This window comes from Hakea prostrata, chromosome 3 (genome assembly GCF_041222555.1).
Source record: "Hakea prostrata isolate BN-2017 chromosome 3, UWA_Hpros_2, whole genome shotgun sequence".
In the NCBI taxonomy this organism is placed as follows: domain Eukaryota; kingdom Viridiplantae; phylum Streptophyta; class Magnoliopsida; order Proteales; family Proteaceae; genus Hakea; species Hakea prostrata.
The window spans coordinates 15,731,579-15,753,711 of record NC_142602.1 but is presented as its reverse complement, the minus strand read 5'-3'; the positions used below and the strand labels follow the sequence as shown (position 1 = coordinate 15,753,711).

At 40.0% G+C, this 22,133-nt stretch overlaps 2 protein-coding genes across 2 annotated transcripts; one reads left to right on the top strand and one right to left on the bottom strand.

The window, feature by feature from the left end:
* Window positions 1–3,296: 3,296 nt before the first annotated feature.
* Window positions 3,297–6,673, bottom strand: LOC149021160 (annexin D3-like). The gene is made up of 6 exons (XM_089147061.1): window positions 6,311–6,673; window positions 6,068–6,213; window positions 4,515–4,742; window positions 4,101–4,313; window positions 3,931–4,020; window positions 3,297–3,812 (listed from the first exon to the last, which is right to left on the bottom strand). Exons 1-6 carry the CDS (start codon window positions 6,384–6,386, stop codon window positions 3,609–3,611), a joined length of 957 nt encoding a protein of 318 aa, XP_089003187.1. The 5' UTR covers window positions 6,387–6,673; the 3' UTR covers window positions 3,297–3,608.
* Window positions 6,674–16,275: 9,602 nt separating this feature from the next.
* PIP5K2 (phosphatidylinositol-4-phosphate 5-kinase 2) lies at window positions 16,276–22,133 on the top strand. Its single transcript, XM_089149416.1, has 8 exons — window positions 16,276–17,641; window positions 17,731–17,895; window positions 18,049–18,214; window positions 18,408–18,518; window positions 18,611–18,804; window positions 18,957–19,087; window positions 19,216–19,309; window positions 20,108–22,133. Exons 1-8 carry the CDS (start codon window positions 16,473–16,475, stop codon window positions 20,421–20,423), a joined length of 2,346 nt encoding a protein of 781 aa, XP_089005542.1. The 5' UTR covers window positions 16,276–16,472; the 3' UTR covers window positions 20,424–22,133.

Here is a 22,133-nt window from a genome sequence, read left to right as displayed (position 1 = left end):
GCCAGTGTGGCTCATTGGCTTAGGGATAGTACACTTCACATATCTGTTTCATGCAGATTCCAGTCATGGGTATTATAAAATTGTGTTTGGTTGTGCAATGTAATTTGTGGTTCATCCTAAAATTTTGTCAACGGATTTTTTTGAGTCTATGGCTTTTTAGAAATCTCGTGCACCCACAGCAAGATTACTCTGTTGCTACTTAGTTCTTGTGGAGTTTGAGTCAATGAAACAGCCTCTTGCGTGGGTTAAAAGTTTAATTTCATACCCTTAGATAAGACTTCCTATCTTTTTGCAACCATTATTATTGGTTTCACGTTTTAATCCGCCACCAGAATTGTAGAAGGTGCCAGCTTACTTGTTGCACTAGTTCTGTGGGGTGGTCATGACGTGCGGGTTAAAGTTTAATTTCATACCCTGTGAATTTATGAATTATTATCGTTTCCGAACGCCACCGTGTTTCACTCCTTTCCCTCCCTCCCTCTCCCTCTCTTTTTCAGGCTGTGGCATTTATTTTACCATAATAAATTAGAGTAAATTGTGCCGATACCTTAAAATGGAGGCCTTAAAGCACTGACATTCCATTTTATGTTTGAAAAACATGAAGACTCCAAAATTGGATTTTTTGTAGACACATTAGTTCAATTTATAACTAAAAATTGTTAAATTATTGTTTATTTTCTTTCAATTCAAAAAATATTCTTACAATAAACAGTGATCTAACGGTTTTCAGTGATAAATTAGACTAAAGCTAAAGTGTCCAGATAAATTAGACTAAAGCTAGAGTGTAGCTGGAGATTAGGCATTGTTAAATTTTAAGTAAATTTAGTATTCTTTTCACTCAAAACAATATATTACAAAATTTGGATATTCACCGTCAGATTTGTTAAATCAAATCCGAATCGTCCAATAACATTCTTATTTTTCCTCCCATTATTTATGGGTTAGTTAAGTTTAACCTAATATCACCGGTTGTCTTAGCGGTAACATCTCTTTCTTCTTCCTCTGTTTCTTCTACAGGTTCAACACTTTCTTCTTTCTCTGTTTCTTCTCTAATATAGTTTTTCTACAGGCTCAACACAATTGATTTTTTGGAGAGACTTAGAGGAAAAATGCTGATTTTTGTGGGAGATTTATTAAACGTAGATGAAAGAATTTTCTAGAGCCAATGGAGATGGAGAGGGAACAAAGGAAGAAATAAAGAAGGAAATGAATAAGAAATTTAATTGTTACTTTAACCAGCGAGAATCGAGCGTTGTTTTTTTCTTTTTTGAAAATTTAACCTAGAGGGTTATTTTAATTAACCAATAAGAAAAGAAATAGAAATTTTATCGAACGATTTAGATTTAATCAACAGATCTGACGGTAGAAATTTCATTGTCTCAAATATATATATATATATATATATTTTATTTTTTTTGGGTAATAAAACATGTCTGCCCTTTTAAACACTACAATCATATACACGCACGTTTTTTTAATCTTAATTTCTTTGAAATATAAAAACAAAGTCAAACGATAGCAATAAAACTTTTCTTTCGAGATGGTAGATCATGTTTTTGTACAAAGGACTCAAAGGTGCTTCGGAAAAAAAAGAAAAAGAAAGAAAAAAAAAAAGCCCTCTGCTATACTCATCCGTTCGTACAGAATCCATCATATCGTTCCTCGTAAAAGAACATGATTTAAATTCCTGTATGACAGACTTTCGAGCTGATACCCCTCCAAAGGGATAATCTTTTTACACATGAATAGAGCGTAAGAAGACAAACCTCTCCTTAAAAAAATATCTAGCGCACTAATCATAAGTAAAGTTTGACATGTCGGTGAAATGTCGCGTGTCGCTGGCTACTGACAAACATCTCCTTAAAACAATATCTAGTGCACTACTTATAACTTATAAGAAAGGTTTAACATGTCGCGTGTCGCTGGTTGTCTAGTGTCGACAATGAGCGATAAGCGACATTTCTCCGATTCGGCGACTTTTGGTTGGGTGTCGACGAAAATTCGACCCTCGGTTTCAAGGCCTAATTTGAGTCCAATAAACACATTAAAAACATTATTTTGGCCTAAAACATTACTTAATCTAAAGTTTCTAATTGCCATATGCCCGGCTACATGCGGGCAAAACTGAAAGTTTAGAAAATTCATATAAATTTATTATTATATTTTTTTGGGTTCATATAAATTCATTTAAACATGCAAAGAGAGCACAAGTATACAACTAGTGAAGAGAAGTATTAAAGTCTACAATTCATTATACAATTATATTGAAGTATTACTCTTGCTTCACATTTTGTTGCCAACGGACAAGGGTCCTGCTCCCCGGTGAGCAGGTGGGGGTCTTGGGAGGCCGCCTTGGCGGGGGGGTGTGGGGGCAATGCCCCCGGAGCCTATAGAAGTTTTACGTCACTTTGGCAAAAATCGAATGAAAAATCGGTGAAAAATCGAACGAAATTTTGCTAAATATTGTGCATTTGGCAATATATCGCCAAAAAATCGAGGCGGCCTCCCTGGATTTTTCGGTTATATATGAGCAATTTTTGGAAAAGTCGATGTCGCTCATCATTTCATGTCACTTACCATTAACACGGTGATGTATTGCTAACACCTTGTACCTTGCTTATAAGAGAAGTGTGTAGAATATGATGCCATAATGTTGGGATATGAGGCCATGGCTAGTTATTTTATAATTAAATCTTTAAAAAAAGACAAGAATAACCTTGAATAAAACCCATTTTCAACTAGTTTTTTTGTTTCCCCTCTATCTACGACTCTCTCCTCTCCTAATAATAGATCTTCACAAAATTTGGGAGATATAAGTCATGGATAGTGTTTTTTAAACTTAAGATGTAGACGTAATATTGAAAATGAATAAGTAAAAACTAACTGAAATTGACGGTGAGAGCAACAAGGGTTCTAATTGATAAATGGGTGGCATTAATATTAAGGAGTAACTCACGGAGTGGTGCTCAAAATTTTCGTTTTATTTATATAAATTTATTGTAAAAACTAATTAGAGCTGATTGGAAGACAAGAATCCATGTAAGTGATTCCATTTAATTGGGACAAGGCTTGTTGTAAAAACCAAATATGGGATGTGCAAGAAAATATCTTTTAACAGGAAAGAAAGATTTCGAACATAAATAAGTGCTAACAATGCCAATGATGCATCCAGAGTATTGACCCAAATCAAGCTTTAAGAGAGCAGAGCTTCTTCCCCTTTTTCACTTGTGAGTTGTGACTGAATCAGATTAGAACTGGGTTCAGGGAGTTGATGGGGGGGGGGGGGGGGGCAGAAGAAGCTTGCAGATCAATAAACCAAAACAAACTTGGAAATGTTCCTCTTGCCTAAGTTGAAATTGATAGGTGAGGGAAAATTTGCTTGAGGAGGATCTCTCGGAGACAATAGATGACAAAGTCATATGTTGGGATTAAGATCCATGACATAATCAATTTCTGAAGTTTTCAATTTTCAATTAGCTGCAGAGGTTTCCATGGATGGCTGGTGTAGTGAATCCAGTTCTGTTGAAACTTCATTGGAGCCTATCTACAAGCGAGCAGTAAAAAGGAATAGCAAACTGGTGACCAAGTTTACAGGCCACAAGTGAACATCAGAATCTTCCTCCAAGCAAAGTGACTAAGAAATTTTTGTAGTCTCCAGATGTATCACCAATGACTGCCTTCTCAAGGCTAGTTTTGTACATTTTTGAGTACTCTTCTTTAATCTTCATCGCATCGACTTCAGCACGAGTGACCACGACTCTAGTTAGTGAATTCTCATGTGTTCCAACCCCACTAACTGATTTTTTCACAACCTAATGACAGTTCAGGGAATGAGAGAGAAATTAATAGTCACAAAAAGCTGCATCTAATGAATCATCAATAAGAAGAACCATAGCTAATAGAAAGCCAAGAAAGTTGTGTTTTACGCACCTCTGCAAAGTGTTTCTCAGGGGTGTCTATGCAGCAAATTAACATTCTTAAGATGTACAACAAATCACTAGTGCCACTTTCTTTAATGTCCTATTAATTTATAATCATCGGTATTAGTTGAAATGTATACAAGAATGAAAACTACATAGATGTAGGTCCTGATGGAATACCTGGTCTATGGGATTCCCATACTTGTGTTTGTAACACTCAAATGTTGCTCTGAGTTGAAACATATTCCTGGTGCTTAGTACCCATACCACATCATCTTGATCCAACTGCTTCTTTTTGATGGCATCATGAAGCACAGAAGCCTCTGAATCTGCAACAGTGGCATCCACTACTTCTCTGTCATGCCTGTAGGAACTCACTAGCCCCAAAAGAAGCTGCAAATTTCACATATCAATTCAGATTAATAGAGTGCTGTACCCTACCAGACTGATCAGTTACTTAGACTATAGTTATTTACTTGTATCTGTAAGCAATCAATCTTTTTACTGCAGTTGATCAAAATAAGAAATAACTGCAGAAAAGTTAGCTGGTTTAAATGGAGTGCTTGCAGAATGCATAATGAGTGATAGGTTTACCTTTCGGAGGGGTGGGGTTACAGTGGTAGTGATGTGTTCTTCAAGTGAGCAATCGAAGGTGGAACAGTAGGCTTGTCTCACAGCCATCAGATGATCTGGGGATGATGCACATGAAATTTCTATGATCATTTGGAGATATTTAATTCCCTTCTCCATTTTCTGTAAGGCTTCATTAGCCAATTTCGCATCCCTTTCTGGAGGATCCAATGTCCATAAGATGATCGCTTTCTGTTCTCATCAGGAGGTCAGTGTTGCATTCAAGAGAACACCACCTCACATATGTAAATTCATAAACCAGAATTTATCAGTAATCAGATATTCACAAGCATGTTAGATAGGCATGAGCTTTATGCCCCAACTGTGGCAGGCGACGGGAACTTATTTTTCCAGTAGACAGAAGGATAAGATCATGATGGGATTTTTAATTGGTTTTACTTAATGTTTCAAAACAGTGATTTCCTTTTATGAAGGTTTGCAAGAGGGGTTATATATGTTTTTCCCCTAAAAAGTGTGACTATCAGAAGAATTGTTTGAGTGGCCAACAAACATGTCTTATGGGAAAATACATGGTTTATGAACATGTCTTTCTCTTTCGAGGAGGCAACCCTGAGTGGCTTTACTCTACTTGCTCAAACAGTTAAGAGGATCCCAAATTCAGCTTTTGCTTTCTCCACCATTGTTTTCTGTTTTAGTGTACACATCTCTGAACTGGTAAGTGAGTGGAACGACTAGTAGAGGATCTACGAGGTTGTCTTATCTAGAGTCTAATTTGCAAGAAAATGGATTGCACCATGTATTGGAAATAATCATTCAAATCATACATGATAACACAGGCAATAGAGGGGGCTAGACTACAGGAATCAATGATAAAGTTGTTCCACAGATATCTCCTTCATATTGATGAACACATCTTATAGTGAAAACCAGGTTAGAATCTCTAATTTTAAAACTTAGAAGTCCAAACGGCAATGACGGGTTTTTGTCATCTCATTGAATTGATTACTTGTTAAGAAAACCAACAACAACAACAAGAAGCCTTGTCCCAATCAAATGAGGTCGGCTACATGGATTATTGGTTTCCAATCAGCTCTGTTTGAGGTCATGCTAGATTCAAGACCCAAGCTATGCATATCCTTTCTCATCACTTCTCTAAAGATTATCTTAGATTTGCCCTCAGCTCTTCTAATTCATTTGATCTGGATTATATCACTTCTCTGAAGAAGGGCATTTATTTATTTTCATGAGTACAACGAAAGTTATACAAAACATTATGTACATTCATTGAAGAGGGGACATTTATAGGCCTCCGTTGAACGTGGCCGTGCGACCTCTAAGTAAATGGCAATTACATGTTATGGCTTATTTAGTTCATCAACAAAAACATACTCTTTGCCTAGCCAAACGAATAGAGAAAGCATGTTCAAGTCATTTCCTTGAGATACAGTTGCAACCTCAATGGAATTTGGGTTTTTCAATTATTAAATCATAAAATATAATGAGAAATTGATATAACATGAAATAGTAGTAAAGGGGATTGCTAGAGAAGAACAAACCCTAAAATCGCCAGAAACCTCAGAATGGAGTCGATCAATGAGGGATTCTTTATAGAGCTGCTCGTATGTCTCTCTGATCTTCTTCCTCTGGCTTGCATTTCTGTGACCCAGAACCCATATCACTCCTTCTTCATCTGCTCCCCATCCTGCATCATTCATCATCATCATCATCATGAACAAAATTTCGTAGTAAATCACGAAAAAAACCCAGAAAGGATAGTAAAACAACAAAATTAAAGGAACCTTTGAAAGCCTTTTTGAGTCTCTCACTGTCTTGGGTTGGAGTAGGAACCACGTTGGGTACTCTCAATGAAGCCATTTCCTTTTTCCTTAGTTCAGATCACCTAAATCAAATGAAACTGAAGATAATTCTGAACCACAAAGAGATAAAATGGAGTGTCTATAACTTCTCATCATCTCACTCTCATCTCTGATGCCTCCAACGAATTCCATGGATTTCGCTAATGAGAAATGATTTTATCTTGTAAATTTAGTACTCTTGTCCAATTGAAAAACTCGTAAAACTTTTAATAAATCATAATAAAGCTTGAAAACCCAAAAAGAGTTAGAGACTAAAAATAGCAACGACTATACCTGATGATAACCTTCTGGTTCTCCCAGTGTTACATTAATGCAAATTTCTTATAAAAGAAAAAAAATTGGGGGCGTTGGGGGTCTCCCCTCTCCCCCCCCCCCCGAAGAAATCCAAACCTGAGAGGTGATTGGAAAAAAAAGGGAACTTCAAAAACTACATCAAAAATTGAGGACTTATATTGATTTAAAATCAACAAATTATGAATTATGAGCCAAAATTATATGTCGAAAGACAAATTCACTCTAAAAGATTTCCTCCTAAGCAGAGTTCAGTTTCTCTATGTAGCTTTACCCCCAACAACTATTATTATTAAGACACTATTTGGATGCCTTGACCTTCAAGGCCTCCAAACACAATTGAGATTTTATTGATTGTTGCACCAAGTAAACCCCTCCACGAAATTATATATTATTGAATTTTAAAAAAAACCTCATAATGGAGAGAACTTTTGATTAGGTTCAAAGCTTCCATCATTATTGGATTAGTTTGAGAGATATTTAAAAAAAAAAATCTAGGTATATTTTTTTCTTCTTTAATGAATGTATAAATTCATTGAACCAAAGCCCAAGCACGGGGATAAAAGAAATACATAAAACGCTAAAAGAGTACGTAAAGGACATTTACACGTTCTCATATAGCTTGTAGGTTCCATGATGTTGTTCTATGAAAATTTATTAATGTGAAATCTAGATTCCTTAATGTTATATTAGAAAATTTTTCATGAACAAAGGTGAGGGGAAACAACCCAAAAAATTTTAAAAAAAACCCCCTTTTTTTTTTTTTTATTTTTTTTTTTTTTTTTTTAATAAAAAAAAAAAAAAAAAAAAAAAAAAAAAAAAAAAAAAAAAAAAAAAAAAAAAAAAAACTATGCTTGTGAGCCTAATAATAATTTCATATAGAGTAATCATTAAATAAACTATTGGTGAGAAAAGGCCTTTTAATGGTCTTAAATATTGGATTTAAGAATTTAACTGAATTAAAAAAAAATTGGATTTAAGAAACGGTCTGAAAAATCACTCACTTGCTTCCGTAGTTGCAGCTAGCTGTTACCTTTGCCTAGAGATTTTTAATCTCGAATTTGTTGAAATTAGGAACCAGAGAAATCGAAAAAGGAAGAAGAATGGCTCTACCAGTACCGCAAGAAGAAATTGATGCTCTCACGAAATCTTTCTCAGGTTCGCTTCTCATTAATCTGTCTTTACTCCTTTCAATTTCATACCAATCTTGTCTTGTATCTCTAGAATTTGATCTCAACATTTCTTAATTTCGTGTAGGATTTGGAGTTGATGAGGAATCGATTATTAGGGTATTAGGGAAATGGAAAACGGAAGAGAAGAAAATTTTCAGGAAGGATTGCCCTTTTTTCTTCACACAAGATGATGATCGTCCGTTTGAAAAGTGGAATGCTGATCACATTGCCGATTCTCGAACGTGAATTCTCTCGTTTCAGGGTAAAATTCTTAACAATTTCAGATTTTTTTCTCTCTCTCTCATGTTTAATTTAAGCGGACTAAGATTGCACCAAGGGGTTCATTTTTCTGTTGGTGGGCTCCTGGGCTTAGTAAATTTGAACTCCTAGCCCAAGAGCTTCGCTCTGGTAAAAGACTAACACCTCATAAGTAGCAAGTCAAGAATTCAAATCTCCTTGAGTTGTGATGATTTCGACTTACCCCATATATCAAGCTAACCCCTGAAGACTAGGCGAGAGTGCACACAAGTTGACCCGAATACTTTAGTTTCACAAAAAAAAAGAGAGAGGAGAAATTAGAAATCCGGATCATCACCCCATCAGGGGAGCGGCTTTACCACCACAAATCTGGGGGGCGGGGGGGGAAAAAAAAAAAAAAAAAATAAAAAAATAAAAAAAAGAAAGAAAAAGAACCCATCACCCAAATCTTGTGGGTTCTTTTTTTTGGGTGATGCATATTATAGAGTCCAGATCTTTTATCCTTACGGACTAGAAGAGTTTGCTCCTCTCACACATTTTCACGACACTAGAAGGAGTCCGGTTCGTCTCCTTGACTGTTGCACAAATTACAGTGGGCCCACAAGATTAGGTGATGTGATTTATTATTATTTTTTACTTGTGGGCCCCACGTAATTTATGGTTGTAAAGCCGTCAAGAGATGATCCACGCTTGACTAGAAGTAGGTCTCCTTCGTAAATATGTGGTTGAGAAGTTTGAGGGAAGCACAATTCTTTACTTGATTTCATTCTCTAATTATAGCATTGAAATAAATAGATACTTATTTTTCTTAATTCTTAAATGATTTTTTTTTTCAGAAAAAGAAAATGATAATAAAGCTTGGGCTCAAATGTGCAGAATGCTGTGGTGATATGGACAATGCACCCTTGGGAAAGGGATGCTCGAATGGCAAAAGAAGCTTTGACTAAGGAGAACTCTTCGTATGATGTTATTATTGAGATCAGTTGCAGCAGATCATCTGAAGAGCTGTTGGGTGTAAGGAAGGGTTATCAGTCCCTCTTTGATCACTCCATTGAGGAAGATGTTGCTTCACATCTCCATGGGAGGAGCAGCAACCGCAATGTGAGTATCTAACCCATTTGGTGTACCTCAAGCCCATTAATAGCCCATTAGTCCCAATGTAAGGTTACAGTTTCTTGAATCACCATTCACCACCACCCTACTTTGGTTGCAACTTCATACTTCTGCTGCTGCTGCTGCTGCTGCTAATGCAATGAGTTTTGTTTCTGGACAGCTCTTAGTAGCACTAGTGAGTGCTTACAGGTATGAAGGTTCGAAAGTGAACGACGAGGTTGCGAAATCAGAGGCCAAAATGTTTTGTAATGCCATCAAGAATGCCGATAAAAAGAACCCAGTTGAGGATGAAGAGGTGGTAAGGATATTATCAACCAGAAGCAAGCCCCATCTCAAAGCAATCTATAAAAACTACAAGGAACTGTGTGGAAAGGCACTTGATGAGGTAAACTACTAATGGTGAAACTTTGAAATTGATAACTTCTGTGCACAAAGATTTGTATAGGACTAAAACTAGAGCCATTTTGCTAGGATTTGGAGGTTGGATCAAGCTTGAAAGAAGCAGTTCAATGCCTTTGCTCTCCTGTAGCATATTTTTGTAAGGTGAGAAGTTAGAGCCTCGACACTAAACTGTGAATACACTTAGATTATAATGATGGAATCTGGTTATTGTTTTTGTTTCTCATTCGGGGTCCCCCTGTTCCGGGTCGGCGCCGCCCCGTGGAGGGGGGGGGGGGGGGAAGAAAACCCGCCCCCCCCCCCCCAATAAATTCTACACCCACCCGCCCCCCCCCACCCCCCCCCCCCCCCCCCCCCCCTGGTAAATATTCATGGGCCACACATGGGAGCCCAACTAGAAAAACACAATGGGACACGCCCACATCGAGGGAGGGAGAGAGGAACACACATAAAGTATCGCCAGAAATATCAGAAATATCTAGACCACAGAATATTCCAACCAAGAAGACACGCAAACACAACCATTCAGTATCCACCCACCTATAAATAGGGGAGGGACCATGACAAAGCATAAACAAGTGAGCAATACGAGTCCCAAGGTTCTCTTTGAGCTCTAAGTTTCTTCTACCTCTCTAGCTGGGTTTTAGGCTGACTTAGTGCAAGAAAGGCAAGGCGGCACGGGGCAGTCAAAACAAGGCCGGACATTTGGGTACGAGCTCGGTGGGGGCAGCGGGGGAAAACACGAGACGAGCGAGCCGAGACGCAATGGGCACAAGAGGAGCTAAACCGTGGGAGGGAGACCCACACCACCAAGGATAGGCGCAAGGGCAAGGAGAAGCGGAGAGGCAACAGGAGCCACGCTAACGCGGGGGAGTTGGCGAGGCCGAGGCAAGGGAACGCCGACGTTGGGGAGCAAAGGACCGATGAGCTCGATGGCCGGATGGACGAGCTCAAGGAGTTCCTATTGGGTGCTCTCAACACCATGGAGCACAAACAACAACAACGACTTGATGCTCTTCAAACCCAAGTGGTGGAAAGGATCGCCGCGGTGGAAGCTCGTATGCATGAGTTGAGTAGAGAGGTAGCAACGGCGGGAGAACCACGATTGGTGGGAATGTGTGGCGTGAAGCACCAAGGGTGGAGGTGCCAAAGCCTAAGGCATCGAGGGAACAAGAGATGCTCGGGAGGTGACAACTTCCTATGGCACATGGAGCGGTATTTCGAGGCTACGCGATGGAGGACGAGTCTACCAAGATCAAGACCGGCAACTCTACCCACCGAAACCGCAGCTCTATGGTGGAGACGAAGGTACAACGACATGCAAAGAGGTACGTGCACCATAGACACATGGGAAGACTTTAAGAAAGAGCTTAAGAAACAATTTTATCCGGAGAATGCTGCATTCTTGGCCCGAAAGAACATCAAGAGGCTAAAGCACACGGGGTCGATTCGAGACTACGTGAAGGAGTTCTCAACACTCATGTTGGAGGTCCAGTATGACCGAAGAGGAACTTCTCTTCGACTTCATGGATGGGCTCCAAAATTGGGCCTCGCAAGAGCTACAACGCGAGGTGTACAAGATCTTGCTACGGCTATAGCGGCGGCGGAGTCCTTAATAGAGTTTCGAAGGGACGAGTCTAAGGCCAAGAAGAGCAATAATGGCAAAGGTGGGGGAGAGAAGGGGTCAAAGACCGACCACACAAGGGAAGGCACAAACAAGTTCTCTTCGAACAAGGAGGGTGGCAAGCAAGAAAAGAAGAAGAAATTCCAGCCCAAAGACAAGTGCTTCCTTTGTGATGGACCACATTGGGCTAGGGATTGCCCAAAACGGAAGGCCCTAAGTGCACTCCTCGAAGACACGGATGAAGAGGAGGTGCACATGGGATCATTGCAGCGGCTTGGTGCTATCAAGGCCAAGGAAGACAAAGCCCCTACATCAACAAAGGGGTTGATGTACGAGAGGTGCGTATCAACGGCAAAATGGCAAGGGCCATGGTTGATACGGGGGCAACACACAACTTTGTCTCAACGGAGGAGGCAAGCGTTTGGGGCTCAAAACGAGCAAGGAAAGAGGGAGCCTTAAAGCGGCCAACTCGAAGGCACGCCCTATCGAGGGAGTTGCCAAGGAGTCGAGATGACAATTGGGGCTGGAAAGGCACCGTGGACTTGTCGGTCGTGACAATGGACGACTCGACTTGGTGCTTGGCATGGAATTCTTGACACGGGTCAAGGTCGTACCTATGCCATTCTTAAACAAGGTGTGCATTATGGAGGAAGGAGCACCTTGTATGGTCCCAACGATACAAGGGACTAAGGAGGGGCCGAAGCTTCTTTCGGCCATGCAATTGAAGAAGGGAGCCGAAGAGGGGCAAGTCACACATTTGGCGCACTCTTGGAAGACAAGGAGGATGTCCCCAAGGCGCCGGACCGAAGGAGGTCAAGAGAACTCTAGAGGAGTTCAAGGACGTGATGCCCCCGAGTTGCCCGAAGCCTACAACCAAGGCGAAAAGGTGGATGTGGCTAAGCAACAGACAAAGCCACAAAGAAGATGAAGAAGGGGCCACAAGGAAGACGACCCGCAAACGCAAGGGGAATGGTCAGGGAAGTACACCCCAACAACAAGTCCGCGAAAGGGCACAAAGGACGGCGCGGATGAAGGCCCGTCAAAATCGTGAAGAAAGTGGGTAAGGTCCACCAACAGACCTCCCACCAAAGCCAAGATCCATCGCTCCATGCAAGAAGTATGTTGAAGCCACCAAGGAGATGCGGAGGATCCTAGTCGGGGACCACAAGGGCACCACAAGCAAACAACATCCAGACAAGGAGGCGGAACAATAAGGCGGACGAGAAGCGCAAACGGGGGGCCTCCGAGCGAGAGTATTGGTGAAGTGGAAGGGATGCCCGAGAGCGAAGCAAGGGGAACAAACGAGTGGCGCCAAGAACAAAAGGAGGTTCCACGATGAAAACAGAGAGGACGGACGGAAAGGGGGGGAGAAGACACAACCCAAACAAGGCCCAATGGATAATATCATGGCCACACATGGGCTAGCCCAACAGAAATAAACAAGGGCACACAGCCCACATCTAGAAGGGAGGGAGATTCTAGAGGAATCTACATCTAAAAGATCTGCCAGAAAATCCCAGAAAACAGACCCACAGAAACCAACCAAGATTCAGACACAAAACAAACCACAGACCACCCACCAAAAAGGGAGGGACTCATTGTACAAAGCATAAACAAGGAGCAAAGAGCTCAAGGCGAGCCAAGTTCACCCAGCTGGGTTTAGGCTGACTAGTGCAAGAAAGTCTAAGTGCCGCACGGTTGGCTATCAAGGAAAAGACTTTTTGCTCAAATTGATTGAAAGGGGAGAGTAATTTAATGAAAAGAAATCACTCCAAATTACAAGAAGGCCAAGCATGAATTAGATGTCATGTCTCTTTCTTTACTTTAATTCTCCCCATCTCTTCAAAACTTTACTTTTCTTCTATTGGATCTATAAATATCATGTTTGCTAGTAAATTGAACTTTTGAAACATATCCAACAAAAAAACCCAAACTTTTGAAACATATTGGTAGGTTCTTTAGAGTGTTTCATCTAAGTATTTTCTTGAACAAAAAAAAAAAAACATATTATAGGTTCCTACCAATGTTGATCTTAGACTCCTTCAGTTTTAGAAACACCAAAATCTGTTGGGTATTCATTTCTTTTAACATCATATATCAAGCAATTTCCAATAAAGTTAAGTTCTGCCCAACTGAATTTTTTCTCCCCTTTAGGTTCTTTTGCGATGGTTGTTCCTTAATTGGTGTTCTCACTTGTAGGGCTACATCAGGGACAGGAGGGTACTCAGGCTTTTCAAAATCCATTTTCAACCTTGTATGTTCTTAGCTAAGCTTATTCTTATCCTAACACCGATTCAAGGCTTAAAATTCTTGTTTTTGACCCTAAACCTTAACAAGCCAAGCTAAGTCCAATCTTACTTTGATTCTCTTTGGTTGGACCATGTTGGGATATTTTGGCCCAATCTCTGTCCCTGATTGGCCATGTTCCTTGTCTAGCCTTAAAGAAATCTAAGTTATTGATCAATTGTTTATACCTAGAAGAAAATACCCATTTAAGTAACACTAACTCTACAAGAAAGTAAGTTGGCAATGTCTCCTTTCTTAGTCTCTTTGTATGCTGATCTTATGTTTGTTGGGATCAGGGCCATAATTATGGTAAAAAAATCAGGGATTAACCATGACAGATTGTGCAGGACAGACACTAACCCTAAGCCTAACCCTTCATCTTGATTCAACACATAATATTTTGGCCCTGATCCACCTTTATGGTCAAATCTTTAACCCAATGCCCTATTTGGGCAGGGCTTAGGGTAGGTTAAGGCCACCAGGGCCAAATTTTAAGCTCTACTCACTTGTGTAATCAATTTAGTTTCATTAGTGCATAACCTGACAAGTTTTTTTAGATGAATTCTTGTGATTCTACCTCTACTGCATTTTTTTTTTTTTTGTTTTGAATTGTCGTTGAGGCTTCACGTAAGACCCTAGTCATGAGAATGATAGGCTCCTTCATTGAATAATTGATTATATTGTCATAACCACACTAAGAAAAAAATTTGATAATGCTGGCTTTTGGTCTTCAACATATGTGAAAGCTATAAATAGTGATGAATGACAAATTTCAACTCACTTGAAGACAGTTAAGCATTAAGATTAAAAGCATCAGTGGGCCACACATTGGATTTATTTAAGGACAAAATGAGATATAGATCAATAAAGGAGAAACACCTCCCACTTTGTTTAATTTCTAACCAAAGAATCCTAAAGTGGTTTCTGTTTTAGGTAAACTTCTGAAGTGATATCTACTGTCACTGATTTTCCACTCACCTACTATGAAGCCCACTTAAGCTCCCTGTGTTGTCTAGGTGGACACAAGATTTAAAGTATCCCACGATACCATGCGATACTAGTCGATATGTATCCATATTTGACCAAACTAATACGATACATCTCGATACGACTCTCTATTGAATTATTCTAAAATATATTAGCTAGAGCGATACAATATTTGTTATAGGACGATACGTCTCTTAAAATCATCTAACCAATACGATACTCGATACCGATACTTTAAACCTTGGGTGAACACTTACAAAGCTTTGATTCGGCTAGTATTTTCTTTCTTCTTTTTAGATATGAGGTACATCCAAACCAATTTATACATACTTTAACTACATTTATTGGATAATTTTTTAAATATAAAGTCAAACTTCGCCGTTGGCCACCAGAAGATTTGACTTCTTGACCTTCGACCATGAGACGTTGGTTTTCTACCAACAGAGTGAGCCCCTTGAGGTTATTGGGCTAATATTTTCATGTCTGATTGATTCATGTAATTATCTCGATATCCTTTAAAATGAATATTTTATGACAGAGCATGGTAGATGCATCATGTATAATGGCACTAAGCAATTGTTATTACTTTGTGTAGAGGGAAGTCTTTTTACTCTTTATGTGCTTTGAGTCTCTAGAGTATAGACATGTATTGGCTAATGGGAGTTTACCCAAGAATTGGCATTAGTGGGATTATTATTTAATGCGGGCAATGTCATACTTTTACACTATCAAAATGTGAGAATGACACATTCAACATGACCATATATCATCCTCTTTTAATTTTTAGGGTTGATGTATTGTATTTCAACACCAGCTATGATAAAATAAACATAAGGACAATATTTCCACCAATACGAGGCAAGCTAATCATTTTGCCCATGCCAATGTGTCTAGATACAACCCATGCTCGGATTCAAATCATTAATGTCTTGAAGCCCTGTGTTTCTTATCCTTTCGGGCGCTAGATGAAGGCCATGTGGATTGTTTAAATTCACACCCTCAGAATTTTCATACATGCATAAAATCACAACTTAAAGTCTTTAAATCAAGGGCAAATTGCACTGGTACCTCAAAATGGAAGCCTTAAAGCAATGACACCCTACTTTATGTTTAAAAAACACAAAAGCCTCCAGTATAACCCTGTGTTTTCATTATTTTTGGAACTAAAACAAAATAAACATTAATTTAACGGTTGTCATTGAAACCTGGATTCTAACCGTTAGAGTAAGGGACTCTTTGAAAACTATCAATGACTATAGGGTTATACTTCATTTAGCTACAATTTAGCCAATTGAGAAACATTTCTCAAGTTCTCAAAGGAATCTTCAAACCTTGGATGCATTAATTTACCGAACCACTGTCCCTTCAAAGTCTAAAGAATCCAAACATACCTTTGGCCCCACAGTGCTGCAAATCATCACGGAGTGGCATTTTCGTAATGTCAATTCACTTTCCATTCAAGGGTAATTCTGTCTCTTTAACAATTTCCCTTACAATTTTTTCTTTTAGGGGTTGTTTGGTTGGCAGATCCCTCGAAAAATTACATTTTGAAAGAAACAGATACTTTTTTGTCTTATTGTAATTTTCAGGGATTGAAATTGAACGGTGGAACCAGAAAAAAGCGACAAATCGATGGAGTTGGCATTTCAGTAAATGTACAAGGGTATTTCCGTCCAAATACGGCCCGCCCGGCCCATCGGTCCATTAAACCAATTTTTATTCTCACTTATTTCATTCTTTTTTCTGTTTCTGTTTCCTTTTACTTCTTCGCTGGCTGTGTTCTCGGCTTTCTCACGTCTGCTGCTGTTGCTGTTGTTCGAGACAACACCAAAAAGCAGAGATTATCTGATTGAGAACCAACGAACAAACCCAGTTCAGAATCGCCGTGAAAATGCTGCAGAAGCTGCAGACTCCGGTGACATTCCGGCGAATTTGACTGGGTTGTAGATCGAAAATGCGTGAAACAGTGTTCTGTGATGAGGAAGACAACATCGGAAACGGTGGTTACAAGAAGAAGAAGTCAGAGGGAGACAACAATAAGGAAGCAGCAGAGGCAGAAGAAGAAGAAGTTCTGGTGCTACCTTCACCGTTTATCGTTGGCAGGAGCCGATCTCAGGCTGTAAACACCCGTAGAGTAACCCCAACCATCTCTGCAACCAACGATATCGGTGTTGATACCCCAACTATTCTTGAGAAAATCCTCCCCAACGGTGATCTCTATACTGGAGGCTTCGTTGGTAACGTTCCTCACGGTACTGGGAAGTATCTCTGGAGAGACGGGTGTATGTATGAAGGTCAGTGGCGAAGAGGTAAAGCTTCTGGCAAAGGCAAGTTTTCTTGGCCCTCTGGTGCTACCTACGAAGGAGAATTCAAAGCTGGGAGAATGGACGGTGTTGGTACTTTCATCGGTGCTGATGGCGACACTTACCGTGGATCTTGGTGCGCCGACCGGAAACAAGGATTTGGTCAGAAAAACTACGCTAATGGAGATTACTATGAAGGAACATGGAGGCGTAATTTGCAGGAAGGCCAAGGAAGGTATGCCTGGAATAATGGGAACGAGTATGTTGGTGAGTGGAAGAACGGTGTGATCTCTGGTAGAGGTGTTTTGATTTGGGCTAATGGAAATCGTTATGATGGGCAATGGGAGAATGGAGTTCCAAAAGGGAGTGGTGTTTTTACTTGGCCTGATGGGAGTTGCTATGTGGGTTCTTGGAATAAGGATCTTAAGCATCAACAACATGTTAATGGAACTTTTTATGCGAGTAAGAACCTAAAGGATCGGAATGATTTGCAGAGGAGTCCTTTGGCTGAGGAGAACTTTATGTTGTCGACCAGGAAAAGATCTTCGGTAGATGGTGGAAGACGAAGCTTGGCGGAGAGGAATTTCCCACGGATTTGCATTTGGGAATCTGATGGCGAAGCTGGGGATATCACTTGCGATATCATTGATAATGTGGAAGCATCGATGCTTTATCGTGATGGAACTGGTTTGGATCGGGGTCTCGATTTGCAGAGACGAAGTCCGTGTTATTTTGCTGGAGAGGTTAAGAAACCAGGACACCCGATATCTAAGGGGCATAAGAACTACGATTTGATGCTGAATCTTCAACTTGGTATCAGGTATTGAATGGAGTGATGGTTTCGTAGGGTTTTTCTGAGCATTGTTCATTTTTAATCTCTGTTAGTAAGTCTTCTGGTTTCACTCGTAGGTATTCTGTAGGCAAGCCTGCTTCGACATTGCGGGACCTTAAACCGTCGGATTTCGATCCAAGAGAGAAGTTCTGGACGAGGTTTCCAACGGAGGGATCTAAAATTACACCCCCTCACCAGTCGGTGGAGTTCCGATGGAAGGATTACTGTCCCATGGTGTTCAGGTATTGATTCCTTGATTCACCCATTTGGGGTTTTCAATTTCTTTCAAATTTGTGATTGGAGCATTGGCGGTTTGCACTTCCGTTGTGTTTTTCCCCTCTTTTTCGAGGGCTATTAGCTTACTGTAATGAATATTAAATTTATCCTTTGTTCAGATATCTGAGGAAGTTGTTCAATATTGATCCTGCGGATTACATGCTAGCCATTTGCGGAAATGACGCGCTGAGAGAATTTTCTTCTCCAGGGAAGAGTGGAAGCTTCTTTTACCTTACACAAGATGATCGGTTCATGATAAAAACCGTGAAGAAATCTGAAGTCAAGGTCAGTTACCTATCCCTCTTCCCGAGTCTGTTAGGTTCCTTAAAACACAAGATTCCTTCAGACTCTAGGTATGTAAATTGGTGATGGATTGTGAATTTTTTTCTGTTCGGTTGTATCTTCAAGAAGACTAGATGACAAAATTTGAACCCAAATTCTTTTTCATATCTGATTGTTCTTATTTTTCCATACTCAGGTGCTTCTTAGGATGCTTCCAAGTTACTATCAACATGTGTGTCGGTATGAGAACTCCCTGGTTACAAAATTCTTCGGAGTGCACTGTGTCAAACCAGTTGGTGGTCAGAAGGTATGTTTTGGATGTTATATGCATTTTTTGGGTATTGAGGTTCAGTGTAAGCAATTGATTTTCTGATAATTATGCTTGTGTCTGGAAATTAGACCCGGTTCATTGTGATGGGCAATTTGTTCTGCTCGGATTACCGAATCCACAGACGGTTTGACCTTAAAGGATCCTCCCATGGCCGTACAACTGACAAACCTGAGGGGGAGATTGATGAGACGACCACGCTGAAGGACCTTGATCTCAATTTTGTGTTTCGCCTGCAAAGATCTTGGTTTGAAGAACTAATGAGGTTGAGTTTTGGTGGCACACCTTTAATTTTATGAAGATTAAGACTAATAAATAATCCAAGACAATGGAAATTTTGTTTCATTAAATTTTCAATATTATCTTGGTATTCATTGCAATTGGTGATTGATTAGATTGTGGTCCATTTGTTTTCAGACAAATCGATCGTGACTGTGAATTTTTGGAAGCTGAGAGGATAATGGATTACAGCCTCTTGGTGGGTCTTCACTTCCGTGATACTTATACAGGCGATAAATTGGGGTTGTCGCCACTAATTGTGGCTTCAGGTAAAAGAATCATTTCTGCAGTTTGTTGCTTTTGTTTGTCTTCGTATCTTCTGCTATGTGAAAGTTGGGGAAGACATGGCCCATAGGGATGCTGAAAAGCTAAAACACGTACCTTAACGTTTCCTCAGGCAACAGGGAAACATGTCAAGATCATAAAGGTAGAAGTGGGTGTCGTTTCTTTGGTGCGGAGTTGCAGGATATGGATCGTCTTGTGGCTGGCAGGTATTCTTATCTACTTGTGACTTACTCCAAGTTTTAGATGAACTATGTTGGTGTTATTTGAACCAACCATTTGAGACAGCTTGTTCATCTCATAATTATGGAAAAAAGGCTTTTGTTGGTTTCCATTCTGACCTTGAAATTTCAATAATCTTACATCATTGGCTTTGCTATTGTGGAAGAATATTTCTTATTGCCAACAACAATAGGAAATACGAATATGTAGTAGTCCAAGTTTTCCTCTCTCTCTCTCTCTCTCTCTCTCTCATTGGAAGGAATAAGCTCTTCATTTGTTCTCTAAATCTGAAATTTGTTGATTGGAATAAGTGGAAGTGGTCTTGTTTATCATGGTGAATTTGAGGATAAATCTTTTGACAGCACTTATAGGTGGGTGCGTGGGGTATAGCCAGCATGGGTCATTTATGCTTTCCTTGGATAAAAACAAGGGAGTTTGTTTTTTCCTTTTGTTATGGTTGGTAACATTTGCTTACATATGAAAAACGAAAGATCAGTTTTGTTTGTCACTGGGGACACTTAACAACATTTGGGCTGCAGAAAGGACCTGTAATCTAATTGGGTCATAGTGTTTGGTTAGCTAGGAAATTAGACTTTGGAACTTTGGTTATTCTAATTTATCTATATGGGATCTAAACTATAAGAAAATATTCAAACATTAAATTATCAAGAGATGGTTGTGCATGATCAATTGACTTTTGTATTTTATTATATATGTCTAAGAAATTCAATTACGAGTTATTTATACTTGTTGAGTTTCTTATTGACTTGTTCAATACCAATCAGGAGACCATTTGTCCAATTAGGAGCAAACATGCCTGCAAGAGCAGAGCAGGTGATGAGGAGGAGTGATTTTGAACCATTCAACCCAATTGGAGGAGGAGATTTAACTCCACTGCGTGGTGGTTGTGGTGAGATCTATGAAGTAATTCTATACTTTGGAATCATTGACATCCTCCAAGACTATGATATCAGCAAAAAATTAGAGCATGCATACAAGTCCCTGCAGGCTGATCCGACATCCATCTCTGCTGTTGATCCAAAGCTCTACTCGAAGAGATTTCGGGACTTTATACACAGGATTTTTATCGAGGATAAGTGATGAAGAAGGATCAGAAAATCAAAGGCATACATTGAATTGATCAGACTACTGATCAGAATCATTGGCCGCATGCCTCGGAAAATATGATGCAGGGATCTGTAGTCCCTTTTTGAGCAATGGCCGGCCAGCAGTATGACACGAGGACTTTTGGGTGTGGCATGGGGGAGGATTGGTCATGGCTGAGTTTTGCTGATCAGCCATGTTGGAATATGGTGTGTCAAAGCCATGTTTGTGAGTGGGGTTGAAGAGGGTGGGGTGAGAGGAGGGGGAAGGGAGGGGGGTGTAAACTGTAAATGTGGGGGGTAAAGAGGGGTGTTGGAATTGGATTCTGATTTTTATTTTTATTTTTATTTTTTTCCCCCTGTTCTTTTGGTAACCATGAAATGTGAAGAAGATTCGGAAGATAGATACAGGAAAGAGAGGAAAGCTTCCGAGAGATTCAAAATGAGGACTGGAATAATGAATTGTACATATAAAAAGGAGAATAGATTATGGAAAATGATTATAGATTTCCCCACCCTGTTCCTTGTCTTTTGAGCTTTGTGGGTATCTGTGGATGATAATTTTGTAGTTTAGTTTCCCAAGCTTTCCCTTTAGGTACAAGAAAGAAACCTTCTGATGGGTCCACTCTGGCCATGATCTCTCTCTCGCTCTCTCTCTGTATCATATGGGTTTTTGTTGCTTTTTGCAGATGGAAGAGAAGAGAGAGGAAGGCAACAGTAGACGACATGAAAAGGAGTGACCAAGCACAAGAAAGATGCGTTGGTATGTGTTTCTGCTGCCTTTGTTTCCTCTCCTTTTAATTAAACAAACCGAGAAATTTTGTTACAGCAGAAAAATTCAAAAACTGAGAGAACCCTTTAAGGATCTTTTTGTGGGTGGAAGTGATATTAAAGAAGAAGGAAAAGAAAAGAAACAGGGCAAACTGGCAAAGCAGATGGAGTGTTTGGACCGCGGAGGGAACAACAGAGAGTGAGAGAGAGAGAGAGAGAAAGAGAAGCATTGACCAAACATCTCTGATCCACTACTCTTGGACCTGGGAAGGGTTTGTTTAAATATTAAAGCCACGTGGACGTGTGCAATTCGTCGGTCCACTTTTTAGTGTGGGCGCAGCATAGAGGAAATAGAGTGGGGGGGGGTAATTTGGTCTTTTGGGAGGTACTAAGGGTTTCTAGATTGTCGAGCCCCGGTCTCAAAAGAGGGTCAAAGTCTGGCAATTTGACAGACAGTAGCGGGGCCCACAAGGTACCTCTGGGCTTTGGGTTCCCACCATTTTATCCGTAATTTCTTTTTTATTATTATTTCTTTGGGGAATTAAAAAATCGTGATCCAAAGTTCGAAAGATACGAGAGAGAGAGAGAGTCATACGTGGCAGTCTCGAAAGAACAGGGAGATCCATCCAAATCTCCCTACCTATCACATCATGGGATCCGTGTTTCAACGGTCAAGATTAGAATATTCGTCTTCAATTAACGTGTGATTGTGGCTTGGCTTATGATATGGTTCGTAAGATACGATTACGTACGAATGAGGATACCGTAGCCTGGTAGGCCTCACAATAAGGGTTAGGACGTTAGGTAGGTAGGGGCCGTCGTTGATTCTCTTTGTCGGTTGTATTGCATACCAAAATTCCCTGCCGGAGGATTGGCTGAGTTGGCAATGACATATTTGACATGTCGAATTAGAATCTTCTACACATTCGAGCATTAC

What these genes read in the sequence shown, in the direction of transcription:
- PIP5K2 (XM_089149416.1), top strand. Translation starts at nt 16,473, where the DNA reads ATGCGTGAAACAGTGTTCTGTGATGAGGAAGACAACATCGGAAACGGT. An exon ending in AATCTTCAACTTGGTATCAG is followed by an intron (nt 17,642 to 17,730) that starts GTATTGAATGGA and finishes TTTCACTCGTAG; the next exon opens with GTATTCTGTAGGCAAGCCTG. An exon ending in TGAAGAAATCTGAAGTCAAG is followed by an intron (nt 18,215 to 18,407) that starts GTCAGTTACCTA and finishes TTCCATACTCAG; the next exon opens with GTGCTTCTTAGGATGCTTCC.
- LOC149021160 (XM_089147061.1), bottom strand. Translation starts at nt 6,386, where the DNA reads ATGGCTTCATTGAGAGTACCCAACGTGGTTCCTACTCCAACCCAAGAC. An exon ending in ACTCAAAAAGGCTTTCAAAG is followed by an intron (nt 6,214 to 6,310) that starts GTTCCTTTAATT and finishes TGAATGATGCAG; the next exon opens with GATGGGGAGCAGATGAAGAA. An exon ending in ATGGGAATCCCATAGACCAG is followed by an intron (nt 4,021 to 4,100) that starts GTATTCCATCAG and finishes ATAAATTAATAG; the next exon opens with GACATTAAAGAAAGTGGCAC.